The 25,488-nt window shown below is 38.8% G+C and overlaps 1 protein-coding gene across 1 annotated transcript; it reads right to left on the bottom strand.

Moving 5' to 3' along the window:
* Positions 1-2,756: 2,756 nt before the first annotated feature.
* Positions 2,757-21,541, bottom strand: LOC133331853 (transcription factor sem-2). The gene is made up of 6 exons (XM_061540236.1): positions 20,770-21,541; positions 20,545-20,708; positions 6,921-6,987; positions 6,721-6,848; positions 5,823-5,917; positions 2,757-3,512 (listed from the first exon to the last, which is right to left on the bottom strand). The coding sequence occupies exons 1-6, from the start codon at positions 21,471-21,473 to the stop codon at positions 2,877-2,879; spliced, it is 1,794 nt and encodes a 597-aa protein (XP_061396220.1). The 5' UTR covers positions 21,474-21,541; the 3' UTR covers positions 2,757-2,876.
* Between the last annotated feature and the right edge of the window lie 3,947 nt (positions 21,542-25,488).

Genomic DNA, 25,488 nt, shown 5'->3' with positions numbered 1-25,488 from the left:
GGGTATAATAATATAATATAATGCAAAATTCAAATGGATTATTACAAATCTCAACAAATCCCCCATTGAGTCAAATAACGAGTTGTGCCAAGTTTCATTGCAACATCGACAAATGAAATCATTCTTTTACTTTGTTGTATATAACCGAAAACTTTATATTTATGTTTCCATGTGTTCTGAGACGAGACCCACCATCGAAAGCTAACCATTTTCGAAATAAGCTTTTGTGAAATATTCTAACAAAAGTAATTATTGAAAAATGTATGCGTATTCGAACTCAATGTCTGCAAAATAAGCTGACTGACTCTGCAAAACATTGATGAGAGACCTCTGCACGGAGAAGGGAACATTAAAACCTCTTCGTCCAAATATTTATTAGTCTATTACCTTTGAGTTGTAAAAAATTTTAATCGAAATATTTTACTTTAATACGTTAGCAAGGACAATAACAACACCCACAACTATCCGGTTTTACAACCAATTCCAATAGGGTTGCATCCAATACCAACTGGTCGTGTAAATACGCCCAGATTATTGGTTGTGCAGGGGTGATTATATTGGTAGCGCATTAACATTCTAAACGAACAATGATTCGAACCACGAATAACTTGAAACCATGTTAACGTACACATTTTCTCTATATTCATTTCAATGCAATGTCAGTAACTGTCATTGCATGAACGCTAATGTCAAATACAATTACAGTCGAGATCGGATAAACAAAACGTTTTATCGAATAAAAGCGGTTAATTAAAACAATAATGAAATTACACTCTTCGCTTAACCGAATTCGACTTTACTTGTTATATACCTGCCGAATGGACACAAGGTCAATTGTACAAAGGTATACAAGTCTAAAGATACGACAATTGATACGTAAACAATTTCCAACATATGGACACTATTAAACTATATTGCTAGCTTATAAAATAAAAACATATATTTTGAGTACAGATCTCCGATTTTATTTGCATTATATACACACATTATCGTGTATTGGTTGTTTTATTCTTAACATACCTCTGTTATACCTGGATATGTTTTCATAAACTATTTTGTCAAAATGCATTTTGTCGAGTCTTTGAATTTTTTAAGGAAGCCGCATCAGCAATCGAATACAACAAACAGCTCTTGTCGAATAAAATAAGCGAAAAGTGGTTAAATTAAAAATGCGTTGATGTTGTGGAATACAATTTTTGCTATACTACTACTGGGAGAAATTGAGTTTCAGAATATAGTGCCAAGCAGTGACAGAGGGTATTTTAATGTTTATAGCACCAATCGTTATCAGCGTCCTTTAAATCACATATAAATGTGGTGTTTATTTATTTCATAAACCCACAGCTCTAGTGCGGAGGGTAACTTAAGAAAAGTCCATTAGAAAGTTAAAATATCGATTTTTTGTCTTTGAAGACCTTACTTAAACTCTTATGAGTAAAGTTTTTGTTGAATATTGCGAGAAAGTAAAATCTCATCTTACTTTCACGTCTATGTCTAGACAATGTATGGCGATCGGTATTTTGAGGCATTACAAATTTATGGAGCCACACAAACTTATCATTAACAAATGCATTGACATCATTATGCTGTACGTGAATGGTATATTCACGCCCGCGAACGTGTTAATTTGCATGTCGTAGAAACCACTGTAAATTAGTTTAAGTCTCAAATCGCAATAATGAACTCAGACAGCAATAATTGGGCCATGACCCATCCACACATCTATACGAACCATTTTTAGTGCTGAGGAGTAAAACAAATTAGGCGTTTTTTTTTGCAAAATATGAAATGAATACGTTCTTTATTTACACATTTCATGTTGGGACCGTTGGATTGCTGGGTTACTTATGTACATATATATGTATGTATGTATGTATCTATACATCCACATACAAATAAATTACATTCTAATTAATAATCTACAATTTGTCTAGAAATCTACACTATTCGAAATAGGGAAATATGCTGTTTGTGAGTGCGTTTCCAGTGCATCTCATGGGAGGGTGCAGGAGTGTGTTCGTGAACTTAAATGCTAGTCTTACATATCGGTTACTTTTAAAAAGAATACAATATGAATATGTAAATAACTCTACATAGATTATGGTCGGGTACCAGCATGTGATTGCCGTGCCGTGTCCGTTCTTAATCTCAGTTTCCAGAGTAATTATTTAGCTGCATGCTGTGTTTCGTTTTGATTATGCTCTGATCGTTGTAAAATGTTTAACTAAGTCATTTCTCGATGTACAGAGAGGGATTGAGGGGGGTGTGTGGGGAAATTACATTGTGGGGTTACTTGGGCGACAGTCTCTGCCCTTCGATGACTCCTTAGTAAGGAAAACGGCTTTGTACTTGATCTTGGCGTGGATGCAAATGGGGCTGCTTCAATGTGTTATGGACAGATTCAGTTCTTCGCACTCTTCGGATGGCGGTCAGAATATAACTGTGAGGGGTCTTCGGAAATCACCACTACTTGCCGATGACACTGACGAACTGTTGGCTGTTGGGGCTGGAGCTGAAATGCCATTATTCTGGAAGTTTGTGCTGGCCTGGTTGTACTGGCCATACTGGGAATACTCCAGCTGGCTGTCATTTGGCGAGTGGAGGTGTGATTTGGAGTCGGGTATACCACCAATACCACTGCCATTGTTGTTTGCACCTGATTCAAGGTGGGTCGGTGACGTGTCTCGCTCCTCCAAGTTGGTAGTACTGTTTGATGAAGCGTTGTTATTGTTGTGTGGGCTTGGGCGACAGTCTCTGCCCGTCGATGACTCCTTAGTAAGGAAAACGGCTTTGTACTTGATCTTGGCGTGGATGCAAATGGGGCTGCTTCAATGTGTTATGGACAGATTCAGTTCTTCGCACTCTTCGGATGGCGGTCAGAATATAACTGTGAGGGGTCTTCGGAAATCACCACTACTTGCCGATGACACTGACGAACTGTTGGCTGTTGGGGCTGGAGCTGAAATGCCATTATTCTGGAAGTTTGTGCTGGCCTGGTTGTACTGGCCATACTGGGAATACTCCAGCTGGCTGTCATTTGGCGAGTGGAGGTGTGATTTGGAGTCGGGTATACCACCAATACCACTGCCATTGTTGTTTGCACCTGATTCAAGGTGGGTCGGTGACGTGTCTCGCTCCTCCAAGTTGGTAGTACTGTTTGATGAAGCGTTGTTATTGTTGTGTGGGCTTGGAATACCCAGACCGTTTAGCAGGTGCTGCTGTTGTTGGTGATGTTGGTGGACAGCTGCCGCTGCTGCTGCGGATGTATTGTGCTGTTGAGCCCCATATATTTTCGATATGTCAAAGGCGTAGTTGGCCGCTCTGTCCTGATACATTTTGGAGTCAAAGTAAGCCTTGGTCAGCACACTGGGGTCCAAGTAGGCACTGTAGGCCGCACTGGCCTGGGCAGCCTTAGATGACTCATACAAAGATCCAGCGGAAGCAGCGGAACCGAGGTACGAATTACGATCCAAGGCAAATTTTGGAACCTCCATTTGCGCCGAAATTGAGCTCTGAAAGAAAATGAGAGATGGGAGCAATTAGTACACTCGCAATTATGACAATCTGTTTCAATGTTCTTCACTGGTCCCACCCGTGCACACGGCATTTAGTTCAAATTGTGGAAAACCATAAACAGCAAATCAAACGGACACGGGCAATGGGTATCGATTTACATTTTGGGGATTTCGAAATTAACAATGCGGCCGACCATATTGGCGGTCGGACAGACACGATTCGTAATTGTGCATGATGACACTCCGCTTAATAGGATTTGGAAACAGTATCGCCGCCAGCCGGCAATCACCCCTGGCAGTCTAGTCACCCGCCCTTCACACACCATCAGCAAACATTAAACATTGCTGTGATTGAATCCTTTGGCCGCAATTAAAAACTCAAGTGGGAAGGCAAACAAACAACTCGAATCGAGGCAGGTTCTCTAACACAAACCCGAGGACAATGGAAATAAATACAAATACAATTTTATTGCAATGTAATCGCATTTATTTAAAACGTTTGTTCCCCCTATTATTCACGTCTGCCATAATAACACATTCACACACAGCCACAGCGACGAACGAGGGGTGGCTTCGTTCGAAACGTTCTCACATTTTGGTGAATATGCAGCAGCAACACAACCCTCCGTCGAGCAAAGGGTGTCGAGGCTATAATTACATTGTTAACACATCATCATCATCATCTTCTCCGGTTTCATCGGTGTGTTTGCACTCGCAACGGCACAACATCCGCCCAGTCTGTCGCACACATTCACACAGCCAAGCGCAAACACTGAGCTCACACTTAATGCGGTTCAATGTTGTTTTATCCACGCAATTACAATTCGAAACAGTTTGGGAATTGGGAATTGTAACGACAAATATTGTGATTGCAGTAATCAATTAATTGTGTTGATGTAAACAACACGCTGGTGACTGACGACTCGACTTGCGTTACGTAGATATGACCTCTAGTATTACGCTGGGTATTGGCTACTTCACACGTTGACGCTCGAGGAACTCTGTCATCCGCGAAGCCGGGAAGACACATTTCATCGACAGCCTAGTCGATCTCATCAGAATTTTGTCTGAGCCTATTGTGGTGCTCGGTGCTCACATGGCCAACAAAGACAAGCGGCAGTCTTGGATTTTAATGACATGTTAATGAATAATCCGCTAACAAGACCGTCTTGAGTGAATGCCAAAAAATTCCCGCCCAAAGGAGGCCGCATCAAAAACATTCCTTGAAGAGCGTATCCTTGTCGTATTGCTATTACGATGATTATACGGCAGTCAAACAATGCACCAAGGATTCCACCCACTCTGCCCTTTCACAAAGCAGGGAATAACAGTCGTGTGTACACTTTTGAAATAAAGCCGTAGGTGCTCGCTCCAAAGGATCGTACCTACTGCCTGTTGGCTGTTTCCTTGATTCTTCTAGGTGTGTGGCAGCAAAGCATGACTTTCGGATACGTTGGAGGTACTATTGAGTTAATGTTTAACGCTTCAGGTGTGGAGCACTAGGCTGTCTTTGAAAGGCAGCTGGCATCCTTTTTGGCAGCCACAACAATACGCCAAGTAGGAAAGACTTCGGCACACACGTTGTAGTGCTACTAAGGAAGAGTCGCCAATTCCATGTACTTGTCTCATTCGCATTATGGCGGAAAGGTTGGTTGGTGTCACATGCACAATTCCCCCGGCTTAGTGCATACACGCTGATTACATCAAGTGGTGTGAATGTGTGTTTGTTTATGCATGTTGTATACACATGCCCCCTTTCATGGCAGCAGCATGTGCATGTGAGTTTATTTAAATGGTTATAATTGAAAAATAACAAGGTGTTACCAGCTCAATGAGTGGCTAAACACTCTTGTTAGCAATCGTGAGCTTGGATGACTCGCTGAAATTTAGTGCTGATCAACGCTTGGAGGATAAGGAGCCGTGACGTTCATGGACTGCCACTTTAAGTGGGCGTCGAAAAGTGGGTAGAAAATTATGTTATTAAACAATCATCGGAATAATTTGCAGGTGCGTAGCGGACATCGTTCTGCTCACAACGAAGACAATGAGGCAACATCGAGGCACAGCTTCTGCTGGTCGATGTGTAAGGCTTGGTCGGCTGTTATTGTATTGCTACCGTTCAGCTATACCCTGTTGTCCGGACGAAACATGGCAGAGCAGAGAAATCCCACAACTGAGCCCATCATACATAATTACGTGTTTCCTCTAACAGAGGTACTTCTCCCCAAAACTCACTTACACCGCGTGTTGGCCACTTGAGTTAATTGGTATGTAACCCTTCCTTTGACTATTTCAACTTGTACTCACCTGTGATGTTGGCGGGTTGGTTTGCGTCAGATGACTGCCCAAATGATAAGCTGCGGCCGCTGCTGGGCCCGGCGCAAAATAACTTGGTGTAATGCCTGCAAGAAAGAAGGCGTTCAATAGTTTATTTCTTTATCAGTCTCTCACTCCAGAAAATTGGTTCTTTAGATAACAATTAAATATACAATGGGTCGTCTGCAAGCAGTCTGAATGTAAATCGCTGACTTCATCTAATTGTGATGGTGAATCAGCATTTTCCGGCAGTTACTATTTCTTGTATTCACTGCTCAAGAAAGTTTTTATCAGCTCCCAAAAAAACTGTCCATCAATTATTGTTTGGCGGTCATGGTTCTCCAGCCTTGGTTGGTCCCATGCAAATCACAATAGTTTCGAATCTCATAGACAAGTACGAGAGCAGGACATCAACAGCTCTAACTTCGCAAAACAATAAATGCTGACGCTTGGAAAATGCTAATTACACATCATCGTATTTTTCATTCACTCTCGAGGAGGAGATGTGATAAATTTGCTGAGCTAACATGACGTGTGGACATGAGAAAAAGTTGAGCACTCGGCGTAGAAATAATTGGTTGAAGCAGTCCGGTGCCGAGAGCTCCACTATCCCCACCAGCTGATATATGAAAATGATTTACTTCCGTTTCCAACCCATCCCCCGGCTTGTGTAGTCATCCAGTAGGCCTATTCTGTAACTTTTAACAACATTCGATATTGTTTAAATTTCTTTTGTTATTGTAAAAACAATAAACCAAACAAATGAAATTGTTGTAAAATAGACAATATCGAATGTTGTTAAAAAGTTACAGAATAAAGGGGCAGGGGTGGCCATGACATTCCACAGCAGATACGTTGCCCAAGAATTAATTGTTATAAATAAACTCACCAGCCCGAAGAGCCTCAACGGGAACCGACGGATATGGCATGGGATACGGGTAGCCATCTCTTCGAAGTGCCTTGGGTTTCCTTCGAGGTCTATATTTGTAGTCGGGATGTTCCTTCATGTGCATGGCCCTGAAATAAGAAAAATTACACAATGACATATTGCGACAAAAGGTGCTCTATCGCACCTCTTCACAGACTTACCGGAGTCTCTTGGCTTCATCAATGAAAGGCCGTTTTTCATCTTCTGTCAGTAGTTTCCATTCAGCACCTACAGATATACAGATAAATGAACATAATGCAAATGGTAGAATCATAAACATATAACAGGACCTTGAGAATCCGAAATAATTGGCGATGTCAAGAGAATAATTCAAAACGATGCTACCAAGTTTTGATTCTCTTGCTAACGGTTCATGTTATCGGAACAATTTATAAATAGATAGAACCAAAAAGGAGGAAATTTCAAACAAACAGCCAATGAATATTATCCGACAACTGACGTTTAACTTTCACTTTTCAAAGGGGTACGTATATATATATATATATATATATATATGCAAACACTCCCTCCGACTGTAGCAAGTGGACATGAAAAATTATCAAAGAGCACTACTTGTGTACTTTGATGCCACAACTTCTGAAAAGTGGGCATTGTCACAACGAAAAGACACTCAGATCACAATCACACTTACGAACGACCAAGAGCACATCAATTATCATAGGGAAGAGGTGGGCGACTCTCAATATTTGTATAAGATGTTGCCGGACTAAAGAAATAGAAGTGCAAGGCATCAGAGGGGCTGGGGAAAGATGAGCGCACATGTCAATGGATGGGCGCACATATACATGACTAGCAATAGAAAAATTGCATGTATACGGAATGAGTGACAAACCATTGCAATTGTTAACCGCCAATGTTTCAGATGTACTTAGTTGAACATATTTCTATTTGTCCTACAATGATATATGCAAATGGGTCCTAATTAAATGCAGTTGTAAAGGAATAAGCTTCGTTCGCCGGAAAGAAACAAAAATCGCCACACGGAAAACGTTGGCCGCTTGTTGGCGATACATCCATGCATTACGAGCTACAGAAGGTGATTGATCGGATATATAAAAGTGATAATAATGGAAGCTCCGAGATGGACGGGCTACATATAACGTGGATGGATCCACACACATAAACATTATTACGTAAATTCACTGCAATAACAAAGAACTAAGCAACCCGCTTTCATTTTGACAGATACACCTGTCAATTGCACGTTGGGATAATAAGTTTCTATACAACCCCAAGAAGAACGAACAATGTGTAAGCAACACACAATAGCATCGTTCCCCACCCCAAACGCCTTGCCACTCACCGCCACTGTTAAAAAAACAATAATCGAAAAATCAAAATAATGGAACGAAGAAACCCAAACAGTCCCTGTAAACACAAACCCCCATCGATGGCTACGAACTAAACTCAACTTTCAATTGAATTCTAATCAATTGTTTGGTGTTCCGTTGCCATTGAAGTCTGTTTGTTCTCGACCCATTGTACGTCAGTTTTCATTGTGAAACTTTTTGTTTTTTTTTTTCATAAACTCGTATCTGGTTGATGTGTTTCGTCAGTGAACCGAAATCCACTCAAATGCCCTACGGCATAGTAAGCTCGCCAACCATCCGCCCACCAATCCACATGTAAATTCCCGTCCCTAGTCGATGTTACTGCCGTCGACATTTGCAAAAGTTTAGACCATAGGGAATGTAAATCCACAACTGAACAATGTCTCGATATAAATTATTAATTTTTTTCATTTTTTAAATCAGCAATCTTGTTGTTTATTTCAAATCGACTCAGTTCATCACACGCGATATGCAACACATATCGATACCACGTAACTACATGTATACAACAGCAGTGTATTTTTGTAATAAAAGTTATAAACATTAAATTGAAAAGTATTGAAAATATATTTACAAACATCTGGAGGTAGATATCCAAATAACGCCGTACTTGATTTACTGGGAAATAATTTGTTTGAAGTAAGATTGGGCATTGCGCCAATGAACTCGCTAATATAATGCACACAATTAGAGATAAATCTGAAAATCTTACTATTCTCACCGGCTTCGTTCATAGGAATTACACCTAACCTTAGCCTATTTGTTCCGTTGTCCACCTAATGTAAATATGTTCAATAATGACGATATGTTCCGAACATATTCCCCATAATTAGTTCCCTATATTTCGAAATGTGTCATAGGCTGTATTTAACTTTATATATATGGGCAATATTACCAATTAGTTGAATATTCCTTTTTCAAACAATCGTCTTTTTTGTTTTCATAGTACAACAATGATTTTTGGTATACCTATAGAGAAAAATGTCCTGACTCCGAATCCGAATAGATTTGGGGATAAGAAAAAAATTTGTTTTTGCAAAATAGTCAGGGTGAATCCCAGTTTGTTGTTTTTATAAAAAAACAACTATTTATTAGTTGTGAATGTATGGTATTGTTTGCCGAGGGGTAAGGCGGGGAAGACTATAAAGGTGTGGTATTATTTGTAAATGCCTTGTTAACCTCGAAGTGAGGCTCCAGCGAAATTCTTATGCAGTTTATTTCGTTGGTCAGCTAAGTACTTCGCTTTGTTACAAGAGACATTTGGGTATGAAAGGTTTTTTGTATAGAAGCAATGGCTTCTGGGGAGAATATCCCAACAAAAAACTAAGGGAACTGATGAGGATCAGTGGCGCGATCCGAAACGATAGTCTTCCCCGCCTTACCCCTCGGCAAACAATGCCATACATTCCCCACTAATAAATAGTTGTTTTTTTATAAAAACAACAAACTGGGATTCAGCCTGACTATTTTGCAAAAAAAAAACAAAATACAAATGGTATCCCAAATAAACCGCCAACACTACTGAGATAAGAAAAAATCTTAAAATTACTCCTTTTTTATATTGACTAAAAACGTTCAGAGACAAAAAATGCAGAAACATAAAACGCGAAAAGGTTGCGCATTTTTGCGAAATATGAGAAAAATAATAAAAATATAGGAGATTATGTCATTATTTTCATTATATCCATGATATACATACGCCTAAAAATTAATTTAAAAATTTAATCAGATGATATCAAAATAACACAAGTCGGTGTAGCGGTTTGTAAATTACAGCGACAACAAGACAATATCATCGCGACTACAATAATCTTATAATCGATTTTTATAAATTCCTGTTTGGCTATTAAAGCTGGAAGTAAAGTTCAAAAAACTCTTAAAATCGAGCTTCAAAATTTCAGCATCATTTAAAGGTAGGTCCAGTTAAAATTTTGAAAAATGATACATAAAAGACGTAGTCCTCATTTTGTAGGCTTCTAGTTTTTCTTTAGCGCGAAGGCTCATAAATCGAGACAAACATAAAAAACCTAGGTTTCCTCACTCTGTTGTACCCATTTTTTACAGAAAAGTAGACACAGATTCCACCCAAATAATATCAATTAAACCAAAACTATTCACTTTTGTTCATATAATTAATTAATTCTCGAATTATAAAGTGGTGAACCTCGGCTTCAGGTATGGCAAATTGGCAATATTGCCCATATATACAGTCGAGTACAAACACCGTTCATAACGATTTTTTTTATAACGGACAAATTTTCTAGTCCCGAAGTTGTACGACCTATATTTTCATACACATTTTCACTCTTATAGCGAACCATTCTAATATGGAACTATTTATTTGGTCCCAACTTTCAGTTTCTATATTTTTATTTGCTTATAACGAACACTCTACAATTATACGTAATGCTGAACGATGACAATCCTCACAAAGGTTAATTTTTTAATAAAAAAAAAATTGAAACAGCTTATGTATTGTTAAAAAGGACACAAAACCTCCTACCAACTTCCAACTGAATACAATTTTTGTTTTCTAATCATGTACATGTTTCTAGATTATAAATTCGCAAAGGCGAGGCTTAATGTAATGTTCCATCTTTATTTTTTATCCCTTCGTTCAACATTTTGTGTTCGATAACTGTGAAGTTTTTTTTATAAAAGGTACATTTTATTGCACGTACTTTGTAATAGTGAAACAGCGAAATATTAAAATCAAACCAAGAGTACAAATTTACACACAAATTACGAAAAGTAAAACTAGTAAAATGTTAAAATTATTGTAAAATTGTAGTGCAATTCTGTAAGTATTTTTGGTGTTACCTTCGAATATCGGTAAAATTGAAACACATGCATATATTTCATGTACAAATTAAACATGTACAGAATAGCACTACAGTAGTGTTATTCTGTGACGGGTTAACGACATAATTACCGACGATTGTCGTTAACTGAAAGTTGTCATCTGATTATAATTGAATTAACGAAAATGTTCGGTTAGTTAACGACCAAAATAATGTAATCGTTAAAAGCCCTACCGACGGAAATAAAAAAGTAGACGTAAATTGCAATTTGTACACGAAAAATACATGTTTTAGCTTTACCGATATTTTTCAGCAACACAAAACGATGTTAGAGAATTGCACTACTGGTTGCCATTTCATTTCGGCAAAATGTGTGAAGCTGAAAATAGAAGAAGGGCGTGTCATATACTTGTAAAATATGCTGAGGCATATACACTATGTTCACATATTTCTCACTAGTTGCACTGAATAATGGTTGCACTGAATAATGAACAATTTGATTTTAGTGGGACTTTTTTATTCACAGAAATCACATACAGTCGAGTACGCTTATAACGAACACCGAACTCTTCTTATAGCGAACAAATTTCCCGGTCCCGCAGTTGTAAGACATATTTTTCATACAAATATTTACTCTTATAGCGAACTACGAATATATAATGAACGATTTATTCGGTCCCAGCATTCGTTTTTCATATATTTTTATTTGGTTATAACGAACTTGCTACAAATATACGAAATACTGACGATGACAATCCTCACAAAAGGAAAAAATGTCAGCTGTAATGTGAGATTCATTAAAGAAAACGAGAAGGATCTTAAGAATTGTTAAAAAGGCCATAAAACCTACCATTTTCTAACTGGATATATATATTTTTTTGCCTTACCTTGGATATAACAAACTTCTTCTATAACGAACTAATTTGCTTGGTCCCTACGAGTTCGCTGTAACCGTACTCGACTGTATAAGTTCTTCAATACGAAACATTGAAGACAATTGTTTTGTTATACATTAACATATTGGTATTACGCTGGATATGTTTTATTAGCAAATTCTATATTCTATACGCTTTCCATTAATACATGTGACATTTTTATATTCACAATGTTTTTTTTGCTTAAGTATACAGCATTTCTACGTGCCTATTATACGTCGGTAATGTATTTAATTTACATCACTGTTTCCAAGGGAGCATATCTGCCCATAACTTCTGTAAGTTTTCAGGTTATTGGAACGATTTTCCAGAAAAAATATAATAATGTAGTAACATATTGTCGGTTCTGACACACATCTTAACAACTCAACTCAACAGCGCCGTTTACTTATTCCATTTTTGTTCGTTTTGGACATTTTTAATCCGACTTCTTTCTCGCCTTTAGGCAATGATTTCTACGGCTTTACTTCGAAATTGATAACATACTCGATTGTGAGAAAAAAAAAAACTTTGTTTACCGCTAAAATAGTATAGAAGAAGTTTCGACATCCTATTGAGGCTCGCGTAGATTTAATTAATCACAAATGTAGTACTTAACAAACAAATTAACAAAAAATTAAAGTACTCGAAACAAAGTTATACAAAAGTTGACTATAATTAATGACAGTTGAAATCGCAACATTAAGATCGAGTGTCGAGCAGCGAAGGCCGAGTACAGAACTCGATTTACATTTCCTGAAGCACCCTTCAAAATCATCGGAGTTGTTCACATTGAATGGCTGATGTTATTTTTTTTTCTTTTTTTCATTGTAATTTGGCTCCCAAAAGGAAATTCGCACCGCCATTTTTTGTGCAACAGCGAACAGAGGCTTTTAGCCTTTCATTTAACGCTTTGTTCGTTGTGACTTCCATTGTGGGGCTGTGCGAGTGTATGTGTGTGTGTACTGGGGTTTTATTTGTTGAAATATGTATTTGACTGAATAAAATAATGAGCCCTTTGCGAGTCTTTTGTTGGGCTCGGTTTTCATTTGTTTATTTGTTTGTTAATGTAGCAAACACAACGTTTCAAGTGTAAAACTTTGACATTGCAATAATGCGGCGGCAGTGGCTCTTAGATGGGCATTTATGTAAAATGGCTGTGCTGCAGCACGAAGGGCAGACGCGCCGAGGCCAATGAGCACAATGTCCTCAGTCTAGTGAATTCGTTCGATTGGAATTGCAACAATAATTGTATTCTGTTTTCGACACACTTCTCTTCAATACTGAGATGTTGGACCCATGAAAGGTATTGTGTACCTATTGACGAATATATTGGTGCAGATATGTAATAGTTTGTTTTACGATACATCTTTGTAATAGGTTGTGGAACAAATAATAGGTTTTTGCAACCGGATTCGTCTAGAATCCAAAGAGCAAACTCGAAATGACAGCAGCAGTCCAGTTTTGTGACCACTCCTGAAATTCTTATATATTGCAGAATAATATATAATTTTGCTAAAATCAAAATACTGGTCCAAGGTCTAGCTCTACCGAAATTGCTGGCAATCGGATAAAAATATATGAAGGAATGGGTAATATGGGGGCGTTCAAGTATTACGTAAGCAGATTTATTGCAATTATTAATCCCCCTCCCCCTGTCATCAAAAGTAAGCATAGCTCCTAACGATCAAAATAAGCAAAGCAATAACCCCCAGCACCCAATAGTGCTTACGTAATACAGGAACGGCCCATATATGCGGAAAAACACTATATGCATCCGATCACGCTTAAACAATGTTTTGACCTTAAATGTAAACATGTTTGAAAGTTGTGTCTCCTTTAACGTAAAAATGGGTAAACAAATGTTCCGCTAAATGAGCTTTTTACATTTTCTCTCGATATGTGACTGAGATAAATATTTCACGGCCTCCAAGTCAAAGTAAAAGTGGAAGCCTACTAAATGATGATTACGTCCCTTGCGTATCATTTTTTCGAAAATCTATCTGCATTTAAATAACGCTGATATTTTAAATCTGAATTTTAGGTGTTCTTATATACATATATATAAATATTGGTTTGGGTACCCACGTACTGATCGTGGCTGTTTCGATCTGGCAACTCCTTCATATAGAAACAGGTGTTCAAAAAAGACGCATCAGCACTTTTTTACAATTCTTATTTTTTTATTGTAAAAATTGCGGATGCGTCTTTTTTGAACACCTGTTTCTATATGAAGGAGTTGCCAGATCGAAACAGCCACGATCAGTACGTGGGTACCCAAACCAATATTTATATATATGTATATAAGAACACCTAAAATTCAGATTTAAAATATCAGCGTTATTTAAATGCAGATAGATTTTCGAAAAAATGATACGCAAGGGACGTAATCATCATTTAGTAGGCTTCCACTTTTACTTTGACTTGGAGACCGTGAAATATTTATCTCAGTCACATATCGAGAGAAAATGTAAAAAGCTCATTTAGCGGAACATTTGTTTACCCATTTTTACGTTAAAGGAGACACAACTTTCAAACATGTTTACATTTAAGGTCAAAACATTTTTTTTTTATTGTAAAAATTGCGGATGCGTCTTTTTTGAACACATGTTTCTATACCGCGCTTTTTGTGCTAGACTAAGAACTTTCTGAACTGCCTGGAATATGCTAAATCTTTGGTAGAATGTTTTGATATCCAATGAGAACCAAATTAGAGTCATTCGGTTAAAAACGTGTTCAAATGTAGACCGATTTGATAAGGAGATTTGTTACCCGATGGGAACTTAAAGTATCAAATGACAGGAAATTGACTTATGAAACGTGCCCAAACTCCCCGGAATTATTCGAGTGCCGTTACATGGTGGCTATCATAAAAAGTAGACCGATATCGATAATGTTTTGTAAAGAAATTTGGTATCCGATGGAAACTCAAAGTACCAAATATCTTATATACCGTTATGTCTTAAAAAGTAGATCAATATTTATCATATATGGTAAAGAGATTTGCTATCAAAAGAGCATTCAAAATACTAAATTATAGTCAATGCGGTTGAAAAACGTGCTAAAAATCTCTAAAACAACGAATATTTGGTGGTACCATTATATGGAGGCTATACAAAACATGGACCGATATATGACATTTCCAGTACCAATCATCCTAGGAGTAGTAACCATGTATGTGCTAAATTTCAAAGCTCTAACTTAAATATTGCTAGGTCTATTGCTAGATAGACAGACATGCATATATCGAGAATAGAATTTCATTATTATCTAGAATATATACACTTTATGGGGTATGCTGTGGATCGGAGTTTCTGCGAAAACTGCTGAACTGAACGTGTTAAAGAATAATAAATTGGGGAAAATGAGTTGTACATCATAGTTAAATCCAAGTAAGATCCATTTTGATGCAATCTGGGTTGTCTGAAACCTTATCAAGGAACGCTTCTAAGGAAGGTAATCGCAGAGTTAGTTGCTTTAAACATCAATGCTTTGCTTCGATTTATTTCGTTTTAAGTATGTCAAAAATATTCAATAGCATTTGAAAAAGAAAAATTTTGTATTTTATCCATATCTGAGAGATGAAAAAAATTGAAAGTACTCAAAAGAGAGAAGAACAAGAATGCACGCCGTAACGTGCTTGAAAAGGATACACGTTTCAACCATTCCCGCCGATCCACCATCTGGGCCGCATTTACACTTGAGACCTAATCAATGTCGTTGCTTTTTTCAATTATGATAGTAAGTAATAGTTTATTGTTGTTATATCTGCTATTGGCATTGTTGTTTTCACTGTTTTGTTATTGTTACTCTGATAAGTATTTAATGTATGTTTGCGGTTTGCCGGATAGAGTATGAGTGCAACAACAACAGCGGCACACACAGACGCACACAAATATCTAAACAAACAAAAAGCGTTTTTTGTTTGGACCCATTTATTTTGCTTTGTTGGAATGTCTGGCACAAATAATGAAAACATATTGTTGTTGTTCTTCGTTTTTTTTCGGGCCACGGAAAGTTTCGGGGTAGAAATGGGCATTTTCCAATCACATCATTGTTAACAGGCTGATTCGTTTCCTCGTTCGTTCGTTCGTAGTGGAATCATAGAGTTTTTAACGACTTACCAAGGCAGAGACTGTTTTTGAACGGGATGCCATCCTTCTGGCTTTGTGCGAGGCTGCAGAGGACAACCTAATAATAGGTACGAGGAACGGCGAGCACTTGACAAACACCCTTACTTCTTGGCAGCGGCCGGAAACAAGAAAAATAACAAACTCTAAAATCCAATTGTTACTCTAGGACGATGGATGGGAAGCTTTTTGTGAATTGTGAGGGAAGGCCTTGTCGTTGATAATGATGATGAAGCTATGCTAGCTATTGCCTTGGCTGAGTGAGCGGTGGGCTTGCCAGGCAAAGTGTTTCCTGGTTTCATGTCGCACTCGTTATGTTGTTGCGATTGCCAGTTACAAATGAAATAATAGCGTTCGCACAGCATATGGCAACAGACGGCGGCCGAGGAGGCTGACGCAGACGCTTACGTCTTTTGTTCGAAAATTTTGATTAGGAAATTAAATCATATTTATCTGAAGTGGTCTATCAACCGCAAAAATAGAAAATGTATCCAGCTTGAATGCCACACACGCAGCCACATGTATCGACACACACACACATACTGAGAGACTTTTAATTTGTGTCAACCATTTTCGGTTGCCGTTTTGAAAGTCTTCCACCATTGAAACGCAATGGTGCCACCGCCTATGCTGGTAAGGGCGCGGGTGCGATGTGATGGCTTTGAGTACTTACTGTGTACTCGTAGTCTGTCGCTTTGAGGTTGTCATTGTTCGCCATTCGCTCGCCAGAGACGAATGTAAAACCTTTTAAGTTGGCCTTTGTTTTCCATTTTTAATTAATTTGCTTGCTTGTCGTTGACTTTTTTCTGCGAAGTCACTCTTTTCCAGTACAACTCTTTTTGTTTTCTGTTTTGTGTCGTCGTTGTTTCGATTTATTGTTGTCGTTGCCATTATCGTCCTTACAAGAAGCCAGAATGCGAAGCACAGGACATACAACAACAGGGCCCACACAATAGCTTCATGTTTGTTGTTAACTTCTTTCTTTTTTCCTCCATTCATGCCGTAGCGTTGTCGCTGTCCTGTTGCCATCGCAAGCAACCAGTTGTGGAAGTACGAAGAAGCATGACAAAGGAAGCCCTGCTCGGGTTGCGAGAGTCCGAACAAAGTATGTCTAAATGCATATACGAACACAAAGACAGCCGTACATATTTATTATTACGTGTTTTGTGTTTGTGCTCAACTGCACATCAATTCATTCGTGATTAATTATAATTGTTGTTATTGTTATCGATGCTGTCTCCGTCAGTGTCGCACAAATACGAACCAGCTCAATAAGCTACGTACTTACTCGTATGTTCGTACGTCGAACTAAATGTAATAGCTAAAATGATGCACACTTGTATGCATGCGAGTATGTATGTTATGATATTACACGCATTAACGATTCATCTTGAATGGCGATGATCTGGATGTTTGACAGCGGCCACATCTATTAGATCACCACTTTTCCCTGCAACATATATCAGAGTACGTTCCGAAATTTAACGATCTTCGATATTTATCCTGCCAATTCAGGTTTATTTCGATTTTTTATATTGGACATGTAAGAAGTTTTCCGTCGATGTTGCCGACGGATACATACCACCATCTTATGTTAGATATATGGGCATGTCCGGGAAAGGGTCAGTCGTAGAGTTTTGTTTCTTCAATTGTACCTAGAAAATGATTTAATGTTTAAAATGTTCACATAATTCAATAAAAACCGAAGTTACGGATAAAGTGTAAGGAAGGACAAATAGCAAATTATTTGACTTCGAAATTCGCGTAAGTGACCGCAGATATACCCATATGCATGTATGTAATGTTTTGCATGCTATTTTAGTTTGCGGTGACCTGCGGAATTACTGTCTAGTGTAGAGGTTAAGTAACTTTTTATTTCATTTATAACTTTTTAAAATTGTGACAGATTGGGGGTGGACAGATAGGTACATTAAATCCTTGTAGTTAACAAAGAGTTGACCATTTGTAGGATGTGCAAAGTTTTATCGAATCGGAATATTCATTATCTTGATACTTTGTGAGGGAGGTACCAGAAGGAGTGAACACCTAGATGCCATATTGCGACTAGATCTAAGCTTGGGAAAAATATTACGATATTTGGATCAAATTTACAAGTTTTTAAAATTTGGTATTTTATGGAGAAGGTACCATTATAAATTTATTGTTCTGCTTAATTTTTAACAATTTTGGGGAATTTAACAGGAAGAGTGGACCTATATGATTACATTTTCGAAGAAATATTACGATGTGCTAAATTTAGACCAAATCAGGAAGACAAACAGACCGCCGGTCATTTGTCAATCGACCGAAACGGGTTTGTTGCAAAGACACAGTATTTCGTTATTTCGATGGGGCACATTTCCATCGTACAAAAAGGTGATCCCCACAGCCGATTTCTAACTGTTATGGTCTTACGAAATGCACCAATATCGTATATTTCTAACGCGAATCACTTAATAAAAGGAACAAATGCACTTTACGGATACCTCTCAGATCTTCCTTTTGGTGCTAATCACAAGCACATCCTTTTTTCAGTAGAAATATGAGGTATCAAAATTTAAATTGACACCGGGGGTTAAAGATTTTCACCTATGGACAGGTGGAAAATTGGGCTATCCTAGCAGAATTTTCTTTTAATTTCAATTTGTTTTCTGAATACTTCTGCTGAAACAGAACAATCCGACCTGAGTCTCTTAAGGCAAACAAATAAAAAATATTTTTTAAAATTTTGGAACCCAATATTTCCGGAAGTTCTACCCAAACTAATTAAAAAGGTTGTCATTAGTATCAAAAAGAACAATCTGTAGTAAAAATTTCAAACGTTTCGGAGTGGCATTCTCAAAGATATTTAATTAAAATTGGGGGTATTTTCTGAACTTTGGAACCCTATATCTCGGGAAGCACTGATTTTCTCCGAGAAAATGTATGTTGCTGTAATCAGCATCAGATGAGCTACACACGGTATAAATCAACATCAGCATCAGATGAGCTACCTACGGTATACATTTCAAAATGATCTGGGAGGTGTCCGTAAAGAACATTTAAGCCTAATTAAATTCCAATAAAAGTTTGACGTTCTGCACTTTCGATAGGAACAATTTACTCTTTGAGAATGTCCATTTCATATCGCCAAGGTAGAGGATTTTTGCTTTAGTGTTCCGTATACCAATTTTCCGCTCCAATGAACACGCGGCGTTATTACAGCGATATAAAAATATTCAGATTTGGGTGGTTTTCAAACATCTTGTTTATTATTTCCACAAATAAATTAAAAATCTGAAAATTTGCATCTTGAGCATTAAATGATGATTTGAAATCTCCCTCTTTTTCTTCGTCTATATGAACGTGTGCTTATGTTTTCTATCTTTGTTATAACAGTTCCGTATTTCAAACTTACCCACAAGAGGAATTTATGTTCTACATATGCTTTGTATACACTAGGGTGTGCACAAGTTATGTTGGCCTTTTGCCACGATACATTTTTCTGCGCAGAATCATATATTGTGAGTGTAACCGCTGCCAAGTGACAATTTAATCGTCAAACAATGTCCAAAAATATGTTTGTAGTCCCAACCTAATGTATTTTAATATATAAAGACTGTAAAGAGTAAAATATGCCAAGTTCGGAACACTCCAATGTTTGCCCAAACATACATTTGTCTAATGTAAGCAAGTTTTTTGCTGGTCGTATGTGAGCGCTTTGTTTAAGAAAGTTGAAAAGATTCAAGGAACCGTTCGTTATCCTTTGTTATGTTAAAATAAAAAGTTACATTAGACCGGGGCACAGACATTGGCTGTACGGGGACGGGGTGCAGGGTGCTGTTCGTCCTGGGGTGGGAGTATAGGAAGTATCGACGCCGAATGTAAATAATAAAATAGTTAATACAGCACCAAGGACACGTGTCTGATGACGCACTAAACAATGCGACAGAGACTTGATTCGGAGAACTATTGTTGTGCGGATACAACCGAAATTGAATTAAACTTTTGAGAATCGTGATTGACAAAATTGCGGTGAGACAGAAACGTACACTGAGAAGCACGCGGGGTCTATTTTCTCATTTAGATAAATCTGGGATTATGTTTAGCAAACTACTTAGGTATGCAACTGGTTGTGAGAGCTGGGTCTCTTCGATTGATCCACGCCCTGTAATGCCCGTGAGTTGGCATAGATTGCGTAAGGCGAGGCGTGAATAGCAACCAGACATCAACCCTTCAGGCGACACATTGTATGTGCGTGGCTAGCTAGTGGATTAGCCGAGATGTCGTCTATTTAATTCGTTGTTTGACAGCTCGTGTCATCTTTGACATTCGAGCGTTAAACAGTGACAGCATGTGATCTTGTCATCTAATAATCTAACGGGTGTTTAAATGAAAAGCAATTGTTTTGTGGTCTCCTGCAGTGACGCGAATGACACTCGTGCTGCCGCTAATCGCCCGTTAGCCATCCACCGAATGGTGGATTGGTATGGTTACGAAAATGCCAGGCACACAACCCAATAATTGTGGCAACTACGTCAAATGACAATTGACAGGACGATTGGAACTAGTGTTTGGTATTTGCAAAACCAATCGAGTGGGTACTTACCCAGCCGTTTTGATATTTCGGAGTTGTGCATTTTGGGGTTATCCTGTGCAATTTTGCGGCGTTGCAACCGTGACCAGACCATGAATGCGTTCATTGGACGTTTGATATGTTCCTCGTTCTGTCTTTTCGTTGTGTTCTGTATCATCAGACTGAAGAAAACATCACTAGGAGTAAAAGGGAGAGGCATGCGTTAATGGCAGAGTGCTGTGAAAAGAAAAGACTTACCTGGCACTGCCACCAGTGTTCATTAGTGATCCCATGTTCTGATGCAGGTTTGTCATTTGTGACGTTTGCGAGGTGTGGTGCAGGTGGGCTGCTGCTGCGGCAGCCATGGCTGAGGTATTTGACGACGAAATTGCTGACGAAGTGCCCGAAGATGGGCCCGACGAGGTTTCTCCGGGTATGTGGTTGTGGCTGAGATTGTTGGGCAGGTGTGCCGTTATGTGGTCGCTTGGCCTAAGCGGCAGCGATCTCCCTGATCCAGCCAGGGAGTGTGTATGTACCGAGGGGGAACTGTTGTGATGCAAGGATGCTCCGCCTTGCAGATGGGTCGAGTGGTGGGCGTGATGTAGAATGTAATTATGAGCGGGCGATATTTGCTGATTGCTCTGCGATACCGAGGGAATATTGGCCACGGTGTTACTGCCAGCGGACAACGTTGTGGACGGGGAGGTTGTATGTTGGCTTTGCAAGCCGCACAGTGAATTCAATGAGAGATGGCCGTTACTACCCTGTTGGATGGTCGCTTGATTGTTATGGTGATGATGGTGATGGACTGCTGCCGCCAGCTGTTCGATGTGACTTCCGCCTGCAGCACCGACAGCCGAACTGTTACCAAAATGATTTGAGAGCGTCTGACCCGACGATATGGAAAGTGGATGCGCTATCGATATCCCAGACAGAGAAATTGATGGAATATGTTCCATCATTCTGTGCGTAGAAGCACTATATCACACTGTACCAATAAACACCTAGCTGCACTGTCCAAATTTCGGATTCTCTGCACGCCAACTCTGGAAGAAAAACGCCAAAAGACAACAGGTCAAATCTTGTCGACAGCATTGGCATTGTGAGTAGACTCTTAATTGATAGTGATTTGTCATCGAAGTGTTCACCCTTTCGACAGTCTCTGGCACTACGGCCCCCAGATACTTTACAGAGAAAATACACACACACACAAATCGGCCCTCCAAACTAATTACCATAACAAAGCGACAGCTTTTATTAACACCAGTGATGCCCTAGCACTAGCACAAGACGATCCCTGTCTAGCACTGATTTATAGTAGCTCATTCCAAAATCAGTGTGAAGTCTGTCAAAACTTTCAAAATATGTTGATAACACGCTGAAATCTAATCTCAAATCCTTTAAATCGACAGATTGTCAAAGAACGCCTGACAATAGTCTTCATAGCCGTATTAATTATTATTTATTGCCATGTTATAAAGCAACACCATTCAATGAATTTATAACACGTCCACATCCGTTATGTAGTCACAGTGAATTGAGTGCGACGACTTTGCAGCCAATCTGAATTAGTATCTACTAATTTACAGAAGAGATGAGTGATATCGAAAGATCGCTGGCGAGCCCACGTTTTTTAAAAATTAATAATTCACTTACTATTTTTGGCCCAAATTTGTTGAGGATGAATTTGTTGGTCTATTCCGTTTATTTTTCAATTAATTGAAAGCTTTTAGCCGTTGTTTTGGCCTTTCAAAAGTAATAGCCCGATACCTATACGAAAACCTGGATTAATTATACCTGTTAAAATTTAAGAAACAATTGGGCATCCTCTGGCATTTACCTCAACGGTAGAAGTGTTTCGAACACACGTCTAGCGTATCTGTAGCATCTTTTGAAGTGAATTCTTTACACTTACATTTTGAAAGTGAGAGTCGGGTGTACTCATGTTTTTCAATACAAAAGAATATTATTTATAACATAAAAAAGTCACATGATGATAGATTAACATGCTGCTATTCCGTATAATTTGTTCAAAATCACAATATTACGATGAAACGCCATTAAAAACTGATTTTAAATTGCTTGAAAGAAGCAGCTGATTTGAAGTAAGCTTGAACAAGATATGGTTACCAAATTTTCCTCTTAAATAAAACAACAAATTAATGATATTACAGAGTTTTTCGTACATATACTTTATGTTCTGAATAATTGGAAAAATATTCTGACAGCTCAGCTTACATTCTTCAAACTCGTTCTGAGTTTTTAGAGAATGTAAAAAAGGTCCGGTAATTTATCGGCAATAAGAAATTTTTCACAAACTCCCATATAACTTATAGTGGGATACAAAGGGTTAAGTAATTTTAAGGCTCAATATTTGCTTGCAGTGTCTAACTATTAACATTTTTAATCTTAGGTGAAAACTCATAAAAATATGATACAGGGATACGATGTTTTAAAAAAGTCATAACCCCATTATACACACATTTGTTGGACTTGATTTTGCAAATTTTACGGTACAAATTTCAATTAAAGCCTTCTAATAAATGCTTTCTCCCGCCCCCACTACCAACCCAATCATTGGCAACTATCGACAATCCATCTAGCTGGATAGCCGATAATGACGCCATGACTGGACAGACTCGTATGCGGCAGTTAGCATTGTGTGCACATTGTTTACACATGTCGCCGGCATATGTTTGCTTTGTCCCATTCTCCTTGGTCGTGTTTGGTATTCATGGGTCTGCTCTAACGATGACCCATGTTAATGCTGCCAATGACTGCCAATGTGGCGGAAAGAGGGTGGCACTTTGCTGCAGTCACTCCACTAGTCCTTGATCAAATGTTTAGCTGACTGGTCCATTGTGTTTTATTACGAATTTGCTTTTGTTGGCCCTTTTCAATCCCTTCGATGGCATTGTTAAGTTGTTAAATACACTTGAGATGGATTAAATGAAGTAAGTGTTTAAGACACAGTTTACAATTTGAATAGTTGTCCATAATAGCCCGGGTCTGACTTGACTGCTGGACAAACAAGCGATTTGGCATTTCGAAATGTTTCTGGCATTTAAGTGACAACGTCGAAGACGCCAACAATTGGATTCTAATGATGCTATTGTAGCATTCAAATGGGGCAAGTGTTATGAATGTTGCTGTGTTGGGGCGATGGACTCCTTGATTAAGTACTGACCTGATAAACGGCATCGGCTTAATCGGGTCGCATAAGTGGTGTTTGCTTCTCGCCAGTGTAGATTGAAATTATATTTTCGAAGAGGACAAAGGAGTGAAGGGAGCAGTTATGAATGACAACTCTGGCGATAAAAATATTCATAACGATACCTGGTGTCTTTAATCCTTATTAAGTGCCACATGTTCACCGTGCACACATGCACATATGGACACCGACACAAATATTTGGTGCTACATTGTACGGCTGCAACTTGCTTTGTTTCCCATGCAGAACTGTCACATCAGTAAATGCGCGGGAACGACAAGGCATGAGCCTACAGTAGTGTGTCCTGCTGTTATCAAATGGGTTTACAAATTGTTCTTACACCCTTGTCCGATGCATTCACACACTTGGCAATTGCCTCTTTTATAGCTTGTCGTGGGGAATTATGTCCATGTTGGGTCATCCCAAACCCGTTTCTGCACTGAGAGAAATGTGGTGCGATAATCGTTCATACTTGAGTCTGGCTCCAATGCGAAATGTTCGTTGCATCGATTTATACACATGAACACTATGGCAGTGGTGCACCGTGTGTCGGAATGTTGGCATTTTGCGATACTCCAGTTAGTCGTCGGTTCCATGCTGTCTACATTGGTAGACGACGTCGCCGTTCTTGGCTCTTAACATGGGCATTGCCATTCAAGAAAACTGACCGTCTCACATCACACATCCAGCGAAACAACTTCACTATGCCGGACGAAGCCCCCCGCCTCTACTGATAGGATGGATGCAGTTGGAACTCTGCGTTAATAGATATCATCGTGAATATTTATAACTTCACAGCTAAATTACATTCATCTGCATGTGCAGGGCTCCCTAAGAGCTTCGGAGGCTAATCTTAAGCAGGTCTGACAGTGCGGCAGAGGAGATGCGCGTATTTGAGGCCACAGTAGGAGCAAATTGCCTCAAGTCACTTGACACATGAACAAATATTTTCTGTATAAATGTGTTTGGTTTAAATAAAAAGATCCGGACACAAAGGCAACAAAGGCTGCTGGTCTCTAGCTCAGTTTGGAGCTGACAAACAAGAATTATGATCGGCTTAGCCACATGCTGAGCCGCTTATTCGTGTTGCATTCAGCAAACAACCCAAAGGCATTCATACACAGACAGACAGGCAGGCGGGCAGCTAGCCTCTGTCATGAAGTGATCTGCAGAGCATACTCCACAAACTTGGCTTTACTGATGCCTCGCTTCCTTGCGAACCTTCTCGCTGCTGAGAAAATGCTGTGGTGTACGGGCTAGCGTGTCAATTTCCTATCAGCCGTTGGATCATTTTGTTCGCTTAATCGCTAACCGTGTCTTGCTTAAATTAAATCGCCATGTGATTTCATTTTCGCGCTCCTTCAAATGCCTCCTAATGGTCTTTGGCTATAATTCGCGAACTTCCACACTCGTTAGCAGTGACATTCGCTACACGTCTGCAACAATGCCCCCACACCAAATCGATCCCCCACACCAAAAAGTTTCTGGTCAGAAAATGTTAATATCTTGGATATAGGTTAGGAGTTTCGTTTTATGTTGTAAATGTAAACATTTCCCTTGACGAATTCTTTTAAAAATCGCCGATCTTGTCGATAGTTTGCAGGCAGTTTCTGCCACCAAGCTATGCATTATATCCATAATCCGATTGAAAGTCCAACAATATAATTCAATTTTAAATTTTGAATAAGAACAACATTCCAAATATTTAGTTTTGAATGAAGAACGTCAGCAGCGATCTTTGCAATCATGATAATCCATTTATATGA

This window comes from Musca vetustissima, unplaced genomic scaffold (assembly GCF_032173495.1).
Source record: "Musca vetustissima isolate MV318-11 ecotype Yass unplaced genomic scaffold, APGP_CSIRO_Mvet_v1 utg24363, whole genome shotgun sequence".
Taxonomy (NCBI): Eukaryota; Metazoa; Arthropoda; class Insecta; order Diptera; family Muscidae; genus Musca; species Musca vetustissima.
This window is presented reverse-complemented; position numbering and strand designations above follow the sequence as displayed.

What these genes read in the sequence shown, in the direction of transcription:
- LOC133331853 (XM_061540236.1), bottom strand. Translation starts at nt 21,473, where the DNA reads ATGATGGAACATATTCCATCAATTTCTCTGTCTGGGATATCGATAGCG. An exon ending in CGAAATATCAAAACGGCTGG is followed by an intron (nt 6,988 to 20,544) that starts GTAAGTACCCAC and finishes GTATATCTGTAG; the next exon opens with GTGCTGAATGGAAACTACTG. An exon ending in CGTTGAGGCTCTTCGGGCTG is followed by an intron (nt 5,918 to 6,720) that starts GTGAGTTTATTT and finishes TCTTTCTTGCAG; the next exon opens with GCATTACACCAAGTTATTTT.